The sequence below is a fragment of the Podarcis filfolensis genome (assembly GCF_964270895.1).
Source record: "Podarcis filfolensis genome assembly, chromosome: 12".
Taxonomy (NCBI): Eukaryota; Metazoa; Chordata; class Lepidosauria; order Squamata; family Lacertidae; genus Podarcis; species Podarcis filfolensis.
The window spans coordinates 41,550,974-41,565,482 of record NC_139614.1 but is presented as its reverse complement, the minus strand read 5'-3'; the positions used below and the strand labels follow the sequence as shown (position 1 = coordinate 41,565,482).

Here is a 14,509-nt window from a genome sequence, read left to right as displayed (position 1 = left end):
CACTTGCTGAGAAATTTATCTTAATTTCTAGACCAGAAAAATGTATTTGTTCCTGAGCGCTGAATGCTCTGGACACTTTTTCACTGCCTCTGCCAACTTTCATCTTGGACAATTGCTGCTTAATATTTTTTTGGAGCTAATCGTGAGAAACATCCCAAATTTAGCAGCAAATACTCAGCTTTAAGCTTCTGGCAACCATTAGGAACTTTTAACACCCTGGTATATTACAACTTGAAGGTGACTGAAATTTCAGTATTGTTGACTTTTCTAATAAACAAGGTTTTTGTATGTGGGAATATCAGTAAGATGTCTGGATTAAATGTTCAGTTTCCAAGTAGTTTGATTCAGGTTTTTTTTTTTCTTCATGTGTACAGCTAGCATAAATCCTGTGTTCCCTGGCAAGCACAGTTTTTGATGTTCTGTATAATTTGAAAAACCACCTGTTCTCTCTGCAGGTTATAAGTTGGGTGCTTAGGAAAAGATTAGTCGTGTCATAAAACTCTTGCTGAGTCAACTGAAAGATATTTTCTCTCATACTTGCGTGCATGTGTGTGTGTGTGCGCGCACACACACACACACACACGAAGAAAGAAACTGAATTCAAGCCACTGGCTCATAGTTTGTTCCTAACAGTTTTGAAAACACTAATTGCTACTGACATTTTATAGTTCAGAAACTCTCTGTTCCTTCTGGGTTTTAAGAAAAAGCAAAATATATACATATTGTTCCTCCAGTGAAAATAGTTTCTTCATATGATAGACTTTACCTCCTAAAACACAATCCAAAGTACATATGATATTTGATTGGAATATATTATTTCTAAGAGTGCTCCAATTTCCATCACTTCATTATGGAAGATCTTTTGCATCTACTTAATCGTTAGCACAATTGTCTTAAGAGTTCACATGTCATGTTTAGTGTCAGGGTTTGTTTTTTCTTTCTTTCTGGCAACTTTGATTAACAGAGATTGGGTCATATTCCCATTATTAGAAACCATGAGACACATCTTTCTGTCTGCATTGTGCATTTTATAGCCAGAGAATTCATTCTTGAACATAGTTCCTGATTTCTTGTTGCTTTTGTGGCAATTTGGGGGGGGGAAATGGCTTTTCCTTTTAAAACAGCCTTGTACTTGCAACCTGATGTACTCCAGTTGACATAAAGAAAATACCATCTCTCTTAAGGACCCCTTTTTATTTTCCTCCACTTAGACAGCCATCAGCTCGGCCTAACCTCTTGATGCAACTCTGTGTCACCAAGGGAAGAGGCCACTCTGTTTCCAAGTGACTAGTTAAATGAAAAGAATCCGACCAGTTCTGTGTTGTTTGCAGATCTTGGATGGCTGCTGAATATCTTTTCAGATCTCTGGGGAAAGGAGTAGTCAGCCTTCAGACTGGAAGTTACTTCCGCTGTGGCACGTACACAGAACTTGTCAGATAAAATGAATTTGACACCCATCTGCTAGGGAACCTTTTCTTGTTCCCTAAGAAGTCAGAAACAGTTTAGCTTTCCCCTTCCACCATCATTCATTTACTTTTTTTAAAAAAACTGCTTTTTTCTCCCTAGCACTATCAGGATTGGTGGGTTAGACATAGTGGAAGAATGGGAAGTATCTGCTCTTTGCCCATGAGGTGATTTTTCCCATGGAGTCTTTAAAGCTCCTGTTTGCTGCTAGGCTATTAACTGTTTAGGGAAGTTTTTAATGTTTGATGTTTTATCGCTTTATTATTATCATTATTAAAATTCTGTTGGGAGCCGCCCAGAGTGGCTGGGAAAACCCAGCCAGATGGGTGGGGTATATTATTATTATTATTATTATTATTATTATTATTATTATTATTATTATTAAATGTGGATGCTTTAGAGTTTTGGAAGAAGCTGCTCGGAGAGTATGAGGTACTCTCTGCCTTTATAGGCTGAGGGCCTGGGTACCAAGAATACTCTAAATAGCAACCTCACTTTTACCAGTGTGAGGATTGGCAGACTGCGTATATATTAGGAGACCAGGTGAGAAACATAGCTGTCCTATGATAGCAAACCTAAAAGGCATTGTTAAAGTTCCTAAACTTTTCCCATTCTTAACAGCTGATTTTGTAGGCTTGTTCCTTCCATCCTTCATGTGGTATCAGTCGTTGTGTGGTTTTGGGTTGGAAACCGAGAACTGCCACCGCTACAATTTGTTCATCTTTTCACAAGTTCCAAGAAGTGTAGAAATCAAAGTGGCAAGGTTATGATAGTGGTGGGAGATCATTCTTTTGGGTACAGAGAAGCTGGTCAATCCTAACTCGGGTCCCTGGTTTGTTCATAAAGGGAGGGCTTCTTTCAGGTAAGGACAGTCTTTGTAACTAATACCCAGTGCTTGACACAGCCTCAGCAACCAACCACCTTTCAGCAGAGCCAACCGTGTTACCTGACCATGTAAAATTCACATTTTGGCGGCTTCTTCTGCAGGCAGCATAACTAATAAATGTTCCACTCTTTTCATCCTCCATTTGCACTGGATTCCTGCCTCCAAATACAATGGGGCTATATGGTGTCCCCTTCTACTCCCTCTCCTGCCCTAAAAAGTTGAAATAAAAAGACAGCAGATACTATCACAGTATTGTTGGATTTTTGCTGCCATTCCTTTCTAACCTTCCACCCAGCACACTTGGTAGGGATGCGGGAGAGGGACTTCTCAGTGGCTTCTCCCAGATTTTGCAACTCCCTAGAGAAGCTAGAGGGATGCGGGTGGCACTGTGGGTTAAACCACAGAGCCTAGGACTTGCCAATCAGAAGTTCGGCAGTTTGAATCCCTGCTACTGGGTGAGTTCCCGTTGTTCGATCCCTGCTCCTGCCGACCTAGCAGTTCAAAAGCACATCAAAATGCAAGTAGATAAATAGGTACTGCTCCGGTGGGAAGGTAAACAGCGTTTCCATACGCTGCTCTGGTTCGCCAGAAGCGGCTTAGTCATGCTGGCCACATGACCCGGAAGCTATACGCCGGCTCCCTCGGCCAATAAAGCGAGATGAGCGCCGCAACCCCAGAGTCGGTCACGACTGGACCTAATGGTCAGGGGTCCCTTTACCTTTTAGAGAAGCTAGACAGGCACCCTTCTTGTAGTCCTCCAGCTGGCAGTTTAAGACTTTCTTTTTTTTATCCAAATAATTGTTATTGGTTTTCATGTAAATGCAAGCACAACATATAACTACAGTAGCTTGCCGAGTGGTACATTCTTACTAAGTTTCATATGCAGTTAACTGGGCATCAGGGTTAAGTCTTTCTTGTTTCAACAGGCTTTTGGAAACTGGCTGCTTATGATGAGAGAGCTGGTGCGCTGCTGTTTTTAGTGTAATTATTGGTAAAGTGGGGAGGCAGCCGAGATACATTTCAGACATCGTGCTATATCAGCCTATTGCGGTATTTAGCTGCTGATATATCATCTTGTCGAAAACCAGATATTGACCCAATCCTGAGAAGCAGAAATATGTTGTGTGTCCTTACAGATGGGCAAGGGAAGTTAATAGGAAATTTTAGTACTACAAACTGGTATGAAATGCACCACATTAAAATTCTATGGTTATTAGGAACAGCTTGATACCAGTGGACTGTCCAGCATGACTACAAAGGTATACTGCTTACTTTTTTGTGTACATCCCTGGGGCCAGATGCTGCTACATAGCGAATGGTAATGACGGGACTGATGCACAAATTGTTAGTTGACATCAACCTTTCTTGCAGATTTGCAGAATTGAAATGTTAGCAGCAGCCTTAATAAGGGCTTAACTCTGTGCTATTTAAATTGTCATTTTAATCAGTGATTTGCTTTCTAAATCCCGCTTTCTAATTTATTTGATCAGACAAAATTAACTAATGTACTTAGAATTTAGATAGAGTTTGCCTTTTTCTGAGCTGGTTTCAGACAGGCTTCAAAGGAAAAGGGGAGGCTCTGAAATGGAAAGTCTCCTGTGCTTTTTCTTTTTATGAACCTCCTTGTGTCAGTGGGAGATGGCCCCAATAAATTCTAACCCCTGAGGCTTGTGAATTAAATTAGACCGGGGTTTTTTGATGTTGTATTAGCAATCTCCACTGTAGCTATCAGTTTTATTTAATGAGCAATTAATGTAAGTAATGAGTGATAAATGTTTCTTAATAGGAAAGATATGAAATACAGTTCTAAAGGCTATTACTTGAATTGTTAACGTGTACATTTGACTTTCATGAATATCTAGTGCTCAATTCCAGTAATAAACCTTTATTAATTATCATTAGTGAATTATTAATCTTTTGGTTTATCTTTTATAATAAGTATAGCATGAGGCATTCTTTGGATTTGCTTGAAGAATTGCAGGCTTTTCTCCTAATTCCTCCTTTAACAAAAGACAGAATGTTCAAAGTTCTGTTGTGGTGTTTAAAGATTCTGTGGCCGGTTTCAATAATATGATTTAACCCTAACTAGTGTGTGGTATTACATTCTACCATCTCCGAAGATACTGCTGTATAGTTAGTTAGCTCAAAGTAAGGGAAAAAGAAAGGAACTAGGAATACTCCTCTTGAAATTTTGTAGTCCTCTCATCCATGTCTTGCTCTGAATTTAGAGCTTACCTAGCAGCTTTTGAAGCTAATTCTTAGAGTTAAGGGACCCTTAAACAAAGCCTGATTTGCTGGCTCCTCTAGTGACCTTTTTGCTGTCTTCCAAGAGGGACTCAACGGGGTGCTCAGAAGTTACCAACACACATTTCCTGAGAAACACTGTCAGTCGCCCAGCAAGTCTAAGCTTTAAGAAGAGCGGGAACTGCCTGCCTCGCAAGTTGCTTGCTTGAAATTGCTTCATGTGTCTTAAGGAGCTAGTTACTTTCTTCACAGGGTGGTGGCTGGTCATATTAAAAATCTATATAAAGTGATTAACTATGAATAAATAAAAAGGTATATTCTGCAGTGGAATGCTAATAGATCCAGTTTAAGATACATGTCAATAATTGTACTAATTAAAGTTGGCAGTAATAATAGTAATTATTATTCTTATTAAACTGTATTATCCACCCATCACCATCAGGTCCCAGGGCAGATTACAGCAATTTAAACTTCAATATTAAAAAATAGTTAAAACAGATTCGTCAAAAGAAGGTCCTGAAAATGCATAGTGTCAAAAGCCAGAGTAAAGATGCATGTCTCCAGCATACTATGCTGAATTTAACGCCCAAGAGGGTCTATAGGAAAGGAAGTCATCTTTCAGAGATGTGGGGCCTAGCCCAAACCATGCTGTCAAAAGCATTGAGTGCTGATAGCGATGCAACACACACACACACACACACACACACACACACACACACAGTACCCAGTTCTACAGTGGTTAAAATGTTATATTCAGATGCGGAGTAGGATGATTAAAATGTTAAACTCTTAATAAATATTCTTGCAATGCAGGGGGTTGGACTAGATGATCCTCAGGGTTCCTTCCAACTTTACAATTCCATGATTCTGTGTTTGCACTTTCTTTGTGATTGGATCTTTTTGCTTCATGCTTTTACAAGCATATGTCACATTATAGCTGACATTTGAAGAAGGTTCATTGTATTATTGTGTATTATTATGCTAAGCTCTGCACTAACCAGAATTCTTTGTCTTGAGGTATTTGGCTGAGGTCTTAATCTCTTAAAATATTTGACCCAAAGAATGATTTTGTTTTACAGTTTGAATTATTTTACAGTCAGCATTTCAGTGGGAGGAAACTCACCTGGCTTCATTATCTCTGCACAGGTAAAATAAGTGTGCATGCTTTTTACCTTCTGGAAATTTCTAATATGCTAATACTAGTTTTTTATTATTGGAACCCATAAATCCTTTGGAAGTTTAGTAAATTTTTTAAAACCCTCTTAAAATTACTTTCATTGACATTGTTAATATGGTTGTGCTGATTTAGCACTAATAGGTATCTTAATTTCATCTCCTTTGAAGCTTGCCTATAGGATTTATTGCTTTACAGATTGTATCTTTGCGATATTAACACAGTGTTCTCCAGAAATGAGTTGTATTTCGAGACAGCCTTTTGGAAAACACCCAGTTATTAGTATAGGTTGAAAAAAGTAAAATGTTAGCATAAGATTCAGTTTGATTATACAGGCAACTCGGCATAGTTTGATTCTTCAACAGTGCTTTGAGCTGGAACAGTTTAAAGTTTGTTAGCAAGACGTGGAAAGCTGGGACAGAAGGGCATTATGGAAGTGTGTGTACAAGGAACAAATTAATGCAGACACCAGGAGACAGGATTGGGGAGTAATGGATGTGGAGATGACTACACTAAATGAAAGAATATAAGAATAGCCCCACTGAATCAGACTGGCAGCTCATTCGGTCCAGCATCCTGTTCTTACAGTGACCAACTAGATGCCTATGGGAAGTCAGCAAACACAACCTAAACTCCACAATATGTTGCCCACCAGCTGGTATTCAGATGCACATTGCCTCTAGCAGTATAGGTAGTAAATAGCCATCATTGCCAGTAGCCACTGATAACCTTAATTTCCATGAATTTGTCAAATAGGTGGCCAGCGCTGCTACTTGTGAGAGTAAATTCCATTGTTCAACTATGCGCTGTTCGAAGACATTTGTTCTTTTGTCTGACCTGAATCTTCCAACATTCAGCCATATTGGGTGGTCTTGGGGCCTAGTATTATGAGAGAAGGAGAAAAACATCTTGCTATCCACTTTCTCACACTGTGCATCATTTTTATATACCTCAGTATCCCAGCTGTGTACAGAAACAAGCTTTGAGTTCTTTCTTGCACTGAGAGGACCAGTTAATAAAACCCTTAGCTCATTTCTTCTCTGCATGCTTGGTTCAGTTAACCACCAGGCCTTGGGCTTCTCCATGCCTGCCCCCACGTTGAAGGAGAGTGCCATTTTTAAAATTTGTAATGTGAGCTAAACCTGTTCATGAAATGCATCGTTGATTTGCAGGTGAAGTTAAAATGAATTATTTGTGCAAACCGTATGTAGCCATGGTTACAACATACCAAATGGCAGTGCTGCTTGCCTTCAACAACAGTGAAACTGTCAGTTATAGAGAACTTCAAGACAGTACGCAGATGAATGAGAAGGAATTGACAAAAACGATCAAGTCATTACTTGATGTCAAAATGATCAACCATGACTCTGAGAAGGTACGTCGCCAAAGGGGCATAGAATGTATTTGCTTCTGTCTCCGCTTACTGGACATTTGCAAGTGTTTTGTGTTTGTTTTATGGGGGAGATGAAGTGTTGCCTTCTGTCCCTATCACCCACAGCTTGTATAACAATGGAGGGCAACCTGTGCTTCCCCAGATGTTGCTGAACTGCAGCTCCCATCATCTCTGACCATTGACCATACTGGCTGGGGGTGATGGGAGTTGGGGTCCATCAACATCTGGAGAGCCACAGGTTCCTCATCTTTTGCTTATAGAATATCAGATTGGCCATATTTTTATGTGGCTTTGGAACACTGTGTCAGGAGCTTGTCCTACACTCGAGTAGGACCCTGGCAGAGACACATGCCCGACTGGCATGTTCTCTCCCTCCTGGTCTTTCGTTCAGGAGCTTCAAAAGCTTTCTTCTGCCCGAACATCACACCGAACGATGCCAACAGACATCGGCACACTTAGGGATCCGCAGAGTCTTGGCAGCTTGCATAACAGACCTCAGCATTTTGGCTAATCTACTTTATGTATAAACACACATGGAGCACTGCAACATGGCTCCGTCTCTCTCTAGCATCAGACAGCAAAGAGAAAGAACAAAGGACAATAGTCCCATTTCATGGAACACAGTAACACAAACATCCTGTCTCCATCACTTCCCACTTTGTGGAGTCAAAACATACCACTTCATGTGAAAGACAACAATCCCATAACTGCAATCGTGGAGCAGGAATTCTAACACACTGTCCATGAGAACAATGCAAGTTACACCTGTCTAAAAACCTTGAACTTCATGCCTCTCAAGTAAGGTAAAGGTAAAGGACCCCTGGACGATTAAGTCCCATCAAAGGGGACTATGGGGTGCGGCGCTCATCTCGCTTTTCCAGGCTGAGAGAGCCGGTGTTTTTCTGCAGACAGCTTTCTGGGTCATGTGGCCAGCATGACTAAACTCCTTCTGGTGCAACGGGACACGGTGACAAGTGCCAGGGCGCATGGAAATGCCATTTACCTTCCTGCCACAGCGGTACCTATCTACTGGCACTGATACGCCTACAAACTGCTGGGTTGTCAGAAGCTGGGACAGAGCAATGGGAGTTCACCCCATTGTGCAGATTCAAACTGCCGACCTTCCGATCGGCAAGCCCAAGAGGCTTAGTGGTTTAGACTACAGCGCCACCCACGTCCCTCTCAAGTACCAGTCCCCATGCCCCTTTGCAAACTGCTTTTGAAACTCAATTTTCTTTCAGAAACAGTTGGTAAAAATGACGAAGTTTTACTCCTCAAATTGGACAAAACCTAAAAAATCTCACTGGGCCCCACCTAACGTACTGAAGCTTGGAGTGCTGTGTGTGCCTGTTTCCTGTGCATCTGAGGGGACTTGAGTTTCCATAGTTAGCAAAAAGAACATCCTGAAGTACAGCTTACCCAGAACATTCCTGACTGAGGGTCTCCTAGACAAGGCAGTAGACAGTTATTACAAACCTAATCCTTGAGCAGTGCAACAAACTCATGTTCTTAAAGCTATATCTATCCCCATAGGCTGAAATGAGATTATCTGTAAGAAATGGTCCATTTTTCCTCAGTGCCTTTTTGTAATTCAATTTAAGAGGACTAGGAAGTGCACTTTCTAACTTTCCCCAGGAATGTCACAGGATTGATAGACTAAAACATGTTCTAATTATTTTCCAGTAATTGGTCTTGCTATATTTCAATCTTGTTAACAACATTAGGCATTTTTGTGTTCAGCGTAGTGGAACAATTGCACTGGGCTCGTTTTAAAAACAATCATATATGTAAAATGCATTATCTTGAGTGCCTTGAGTTGCCAAACTGCTCCATAGGGAAGTTAAATAATTCAGACCTGCCAAATTGAAGAAAAAAAATAGCAATATGTTTATATTTCAACAGCGAAGATGTAAGCCATATGTAACTCTAGATATTTTTCATGCAAGCTGTTCACTGTTCCTGGGGAAACAGACAAGCTGTTAATGTCTTTGGCATCATTTGTGTGTGAAATACACATGCTTTTCTCATTGCAGGAAGATGTAGAAGCAGAGTCTACTTTTTCATTAAATATGAACTTCAGCAGTAAACGGACAAAATTTAAAATCACTACATCAATGCAAAAAGATACACCGCAGGCAAGTATCAACTTCTTTGATATGAACTAGCTTGAATTGCATGAATAGTATAAAACCGAAACCTATTTTTAAAACTGCTAACTTTTTGGTGTTAGAAGTAGAAAGAGTTAATGGGAGGCAAGCAAGATCATTGCAATGAGGTTGCTAGTATAGACAGCATGGCATTTTCAAGGCGATCCAGTGCAAACTGGGCTTCAAATTGAGAAGTGTGGATTAAATTGGGAATTTCCAATTTACCGAATTGCTCTAAGTCTCATCAGTCCTTTACAGCTAACAGCATTAGTCATTCCAACTTGTTCACAGTGATTACAGCTTGAAAAATAAAACATTTGAACTAGGAATGTCATTCCTTTCAACCATGTGTCATGGCAGATATCTAGATAAGCTAAGAATTAGTATTTCTTGAATCTCAGTTGCATAATGAACTAAACTTTTATCAAATTAGTCTTATTACTTCACTGATCCAATTGATCCACCACCTTCTCCAAAAACCGGATATTGCAACTGGCCGATAGCTGGGAGTCAGTAACCTCTGGACCTTCCATAATTACTCAGCTGGCTGGCTACTAGAGGACATAATGCAACCTGCAAAAAGAGCTTTATTCACAGCCCACACTTCCACATGGCAAGCATGATTGTGAATTCTTGCCAGTGTTCGGTTGGCTTCAGAGTGAGACTAGCCACTTGTGCTCCAGTCTTCTCCGGCCTGGTCCATAGTCTAGAACAGAGTTTCCCAAACTTGGGTTTCTAGCTGTTATTGGACAATAACTGCCACCATCCCTAACTAGCAGGGCCAGTGATCAGGGATGCTGGGAAGTTTGGGAAACCCTGGTCTAGAACTCCTTAGAGTACCAAAGAGCTGCTCCAGCTCCATCACGCCTCTGAAGGCGGGCCATCTGAATGGGCCCACCATTCTTAAGGGGGAGAATTGCCAGTGTCCGCCCAAACTTAACCAGATAGTGACAAGGGTCTGACCATGACAAGGAAGTGCCTTGCACTCCCACTACATCAAGAGTGTGCCCTGCCTGGTGTGTTGGACCAATCTCTATCTGAGAGAGACCCATGGTTGTCATGGATGTCATGAAATCTCTAGTTGGCCTGACAGCAGCCTGGATGTGGATATGGAAATCACCCAAGGTTATCATTTTAGGGTCCTCCTCAGAGACTACTTTAGAAAGCCTGATCACGGATGTTTAGTAGACCAGTAGCATCCCTGTCTTTCTGGCCCAATACCAGATGCAGACCCTCTGAGCCCACCCCAAGATTAAGAGGCTTCCTGGCCTAGGAGATGTTGCTCTTATGGACAATAGCAACACCCCCACCTTGACTCCCTAGTTATGCACAATCAGGTTGTGCGTGAGCATGGTTTTATTATGGACCAATCTAGCATTCAGCAACAGCACCACCGGACCAGAGGACACAGTGGATATGCTACCAGTAACTTCTGATGGAGAGGGCTGAAATAAGGATCAGAGACCAAACCCCTAGGCCTCTGTCCCTGATGGTGGTCAGCCCCCACCCCTGCTCAAAATGTGCCTTCCCCTGCCCAACACCACTGAAACTGAGACAGCATCATGCCCATCCAGAAGCATTAACAAGCCACCATTCACCCCATATGCAGTTTGGAGATTGGAGTATAGAATAGCAAACTCAGGACCAGTACTATATGCATCCTACACAGCCAGAAGTTGATGTTAAATCCCCTAGCCACTCTCTTCCCCCTGCCTCTCACTCACAGCTTCCGCAAAGCCAGACTTCCCCTCCACCTGGCTCTCACCCTAGCTGAGGGTCACAGGCCTGTTTCACACAGTGCCTTCTATATCCTGACTGACAGTATGGGGCGCCCCTGCCCCTGTCTCTTCCTGACGTATGACTCAAAAGTGGCAAACCCCATTGGTGTCAAGCTGGTTATAGCAAGGCAGGTCCTGGAACCCCCCCCCCCAACTGCATTCACTCAGCCAGCAATCAGGCAATAACCCACGCTATTAAGCAGAGCAAACACTGTTACCTTCAGCCAGATGATACACAGGTCAAGCAAATGCTGTAGCGCATTTCTTCTTGCTGGCTGGGAGGACAGACCAGGCAAGGACCAGGATGGTACAAAGTCCTCCCTGTTTTCTCTGTGAGTCTGCTGACTTTCTGTTAAGTAGCTTAGAGAGTGTTTCAGTGGTCTCACATCCGGACACTGCTGAGATCCAACTCACCTTAACTTCTAAGTGCACAATAGCATTAGCGTCGCCATCAGGATTCACTAACAGAAACCATAGTGTTAGCTATGAGCACAGTGCAATGCACAGCCTGAACATACAATTCCATGACTGCATTCCTGGTGCAAACTTCACAGCCAACCCCCTGAATTATACCTTGTTAGACTATTGAATCAGTCTCTTGGTATATAAATCAGTTAATGTTTGTGTGTGTGTGTGTGTGTGTGTGTGTGTGTGTGTGTGTGTGTGTTGCAGGAAATGGAGCAAACCAGAAGCGCTGTAGATGAAGATAGAAAAATGTACCTTCAAGCTGCTATAGTTCGTATCATGAAAGCGCGGAAGCTGCTGCGACACAATGCTCTTATTCAGGAGGTAAGAGCATGTGCCAACCAGTGTTATGGACTTGATGAAAACATGTAACGTATTCTGTTCTGGTGGAAATTTGTAGAATGTAGTAGGAGATCTTGTTAAGGACAGTGGTTTGGTTATTGCTGTTTTTGGCCAGGTTGGAAGCCCCTAATGCTAAATATACATTGGAACTCTGGTGTTAGAACTGTCAACTTTAAATACAAAACGTAGGGCACAAAATGCCATGTTAGGTATCCCCAAGCAGATGCAAATCAAACAACATAGAGGTGTCATAATGTACCCAAAAGATGCTTGGGGTTTCAGCAAGAGGTTGCCTAGAGAAGTGCTGTAAACTGAGTGGTACACCAGAACTGCAACTGACAGCAATAATTTCTGTTGTCACAAAAGTCATTTTACCAGCAGTGCTGATTATGGAAATAGCTGCAGCGGTATCCATTTTTACCAGCAGGTTTACATGTGCGTTCCTCCACATGAAGTACAGTCGTACCTTGGTTTTCAAACAGAATCCGTTCTGGAAGTCCGTTCCACTTCCGAAAACGTTCAAAAACCAAGGCTTCCAATTGGCTGCAGGAGCTTCCTGCACTCAGTCAGAAGTTGGACGTTCGGCTTCCAAAAAAAGTTAGCAAACCAGAACACTTACTTCTGGATTTGCAGCATTTGGGAGCCAAAACGTTCAAGTCACAAGGTGTTCAAGAACCAAGGTACGACTGTATACTCTGTGGAAAGCTCAAGACTGTTCACAAGGAGGAAAAACAATATTATGTGAACCGTCCCATAGTTCAGAAAAAAAAGAATGTATCCCCTTTTAGAATGATGTGCAGAAGGTGACATTGGTTTGGTTTTGAAGCTTTATAACTCATTTGAACTAGGTGTATGTTAAATAAAGCGTGTCTCTCTTTCTCTTTCAGGTCATTAGCCAATCAAGAGCTAGGTTTAATCCAAGTATCAGCATGATTAAGAAGTGTATTGAAGTTCTGATTGACAAACAATACATTGAGCGGAGCCAGTCCTCAGCAGATGAGTACAGCTATGTAGCATGAGGTTAATATCCTGCAGGTATGGTTGTACGGAGATCATTGCTGTCACTGCTTGGTGTGTCCTGTGGGGGGGAAAAAAGCAGGCCTGCTGTGCCTCCATAATTGGTCACTTTGGCAGCCCCTGTTTTTTCTGCTGTTTACAACATCACCAGTGCCACGTCATGAGCGTCAACGAAAAGAAATGAAAAGCCTATAGATATTCCAAGCTCATGTCATTATGACATTTCTTAAAACTTTACTAAACGAGAATGAGTAAAGTATTGCTGAAATGTGGAAATTTTGGTTGGATACCATGCTTCCCCCCTTCCACCCCCTCCATGCCCCCCACGTTTGCAGTTGATGTTTTTTAATGTATCTTAAAAGACAAAGTTAAAACAGACTAAATATTGTAATATGGCAGATAACATAATAATTGTATCTACATTAAAATGTAAAAAGAACATGATACTGCTGCTTGTCAAATAAATAAAGAAATGGAATATGTTGTGGTGATTTGATTTTAATTAATAAATCAACTTTGAAGGACATCTAAATTACCGTTCTATGTGCACTTCCATCCATGGGTTCTGCAGCTGCGCAGAGCTACCTGCAGGTAGCTGTGTGTTTTTATTTGGAAGCAAAGGCCCACTATGCTCAGTGGGGTTTATCTCACGTCAGTGAGATTGTGGTCTAGTTAGTTTTATTATGTTAAGGCAGTTGTTCATATTCCAAGTTACTCTGTCCAGCATTGAAGTGCAAGTCTGGAAACGGGGATTCTGATCATCTGCAATATGATTAGGACTCTTTGTGTTGATTTATCTAGTGTTAAAAGAATTGTTGTGTGTGTGAATACACAAACATGTGAACAATGTGTGTGAACCAGTTATAGGGAACCAGGAAACAGTTCTTTGTTTGTGGCTGCACTTTTTCTAGCAAATGGCATAATGGGAAATGATTAACCTTTGAACTTACATTAGGATTGCAAACAGATGCATTTGCGTTTTGTCGAACATGTCCCTAAGGATGTTTTAGCAAATATTTCCTTCAGTATGTCATCTCTTTTGACGCTCCTAAACATAACCGAAATACCTGTTCTAAACATTGACCCATCCAGGAATACTTAAAAGCCTCCTTTTGATCTTTTCCATTATTGTTCCACTTCTGGTTTATCAATGAGCCATTCAGAGACCATTAAACTTTGAGCAGGATTTGCCACCATCCTGCCTAAGTTGCAGATCGTCTCCAGGACAACTTCACCCACAGTGCCTCGCTCTTGAAGGACTCCTTACTCAAAATGAATTGTGCTGGGAGCAGAAAGCCCTGTTGGAGGACCACCGCCTGTTTTTCTCACAGCAACCGCACACCATTTCTATCAGGCTCACAGTGCTCCATTCCTTTGCTCAGATTAGCAGCAGCTGCCGCAGGTGGGTCATCCATGGTACAACAGCAGCAGGCTTCAAGAAATAGTCTTGTGTAGAACATGGCAAAAGATCGGCACAATATTTCTTTCAAGACACATTCCTGAGTGTGTTTTTTTTCCTTAACATTTTAAAAGTGACCATAGCAGTATAATAATTTTAAAACTTTTTTTCCACGCAGTGGTGGGGTGGGACAAAGCTAC

At 41.6% G+C, this 14,509-nt stretch overlaps 1 protein-coding gene across 14 annotated transcripts in view; it reads left to right on the top strand.

Annotated features, from left to right (window-relative positions):
- The window catches only part of CUL2 (cullin 2), a 52,360-nt gene extending 38,967 nt beyond the window's left edge, over window positions 1-13,393 (top strand). For all 14 annotated transcript variants that reach the window (XM_083579538.1, XM_083579534.1, XM_083579527.1 and 11 more), the window contains 5 exons: window positions 5,674-5,740; window positions 6,941-7,143; window positions 9,195-9,296; window positions 11,759-11,875; window positions 12,781-13,393. In XM_083579538.1, the coding sequence (XP_083435664.1) occupies window positions 5,674-5,740; window positions 6,941-7,143; window positions 9,195-9,296; window positions 11,759-11,875; window positions 12,781-12,912 (621 nt within the window). In that variant the 3' untranslated portion in view covers window positions 12,913-13,393. The remainder of the gene's footprint in view (window positions 1-5,673; window positions 5,741-6,940; window positions 7,144-9,194; window positions 9,297-11,758; window positions 11,876-12,780) is intronic.
- The last annotated feature ends 1,116 nt before the right edge of the window (window positions 13,394-14,509 follow it).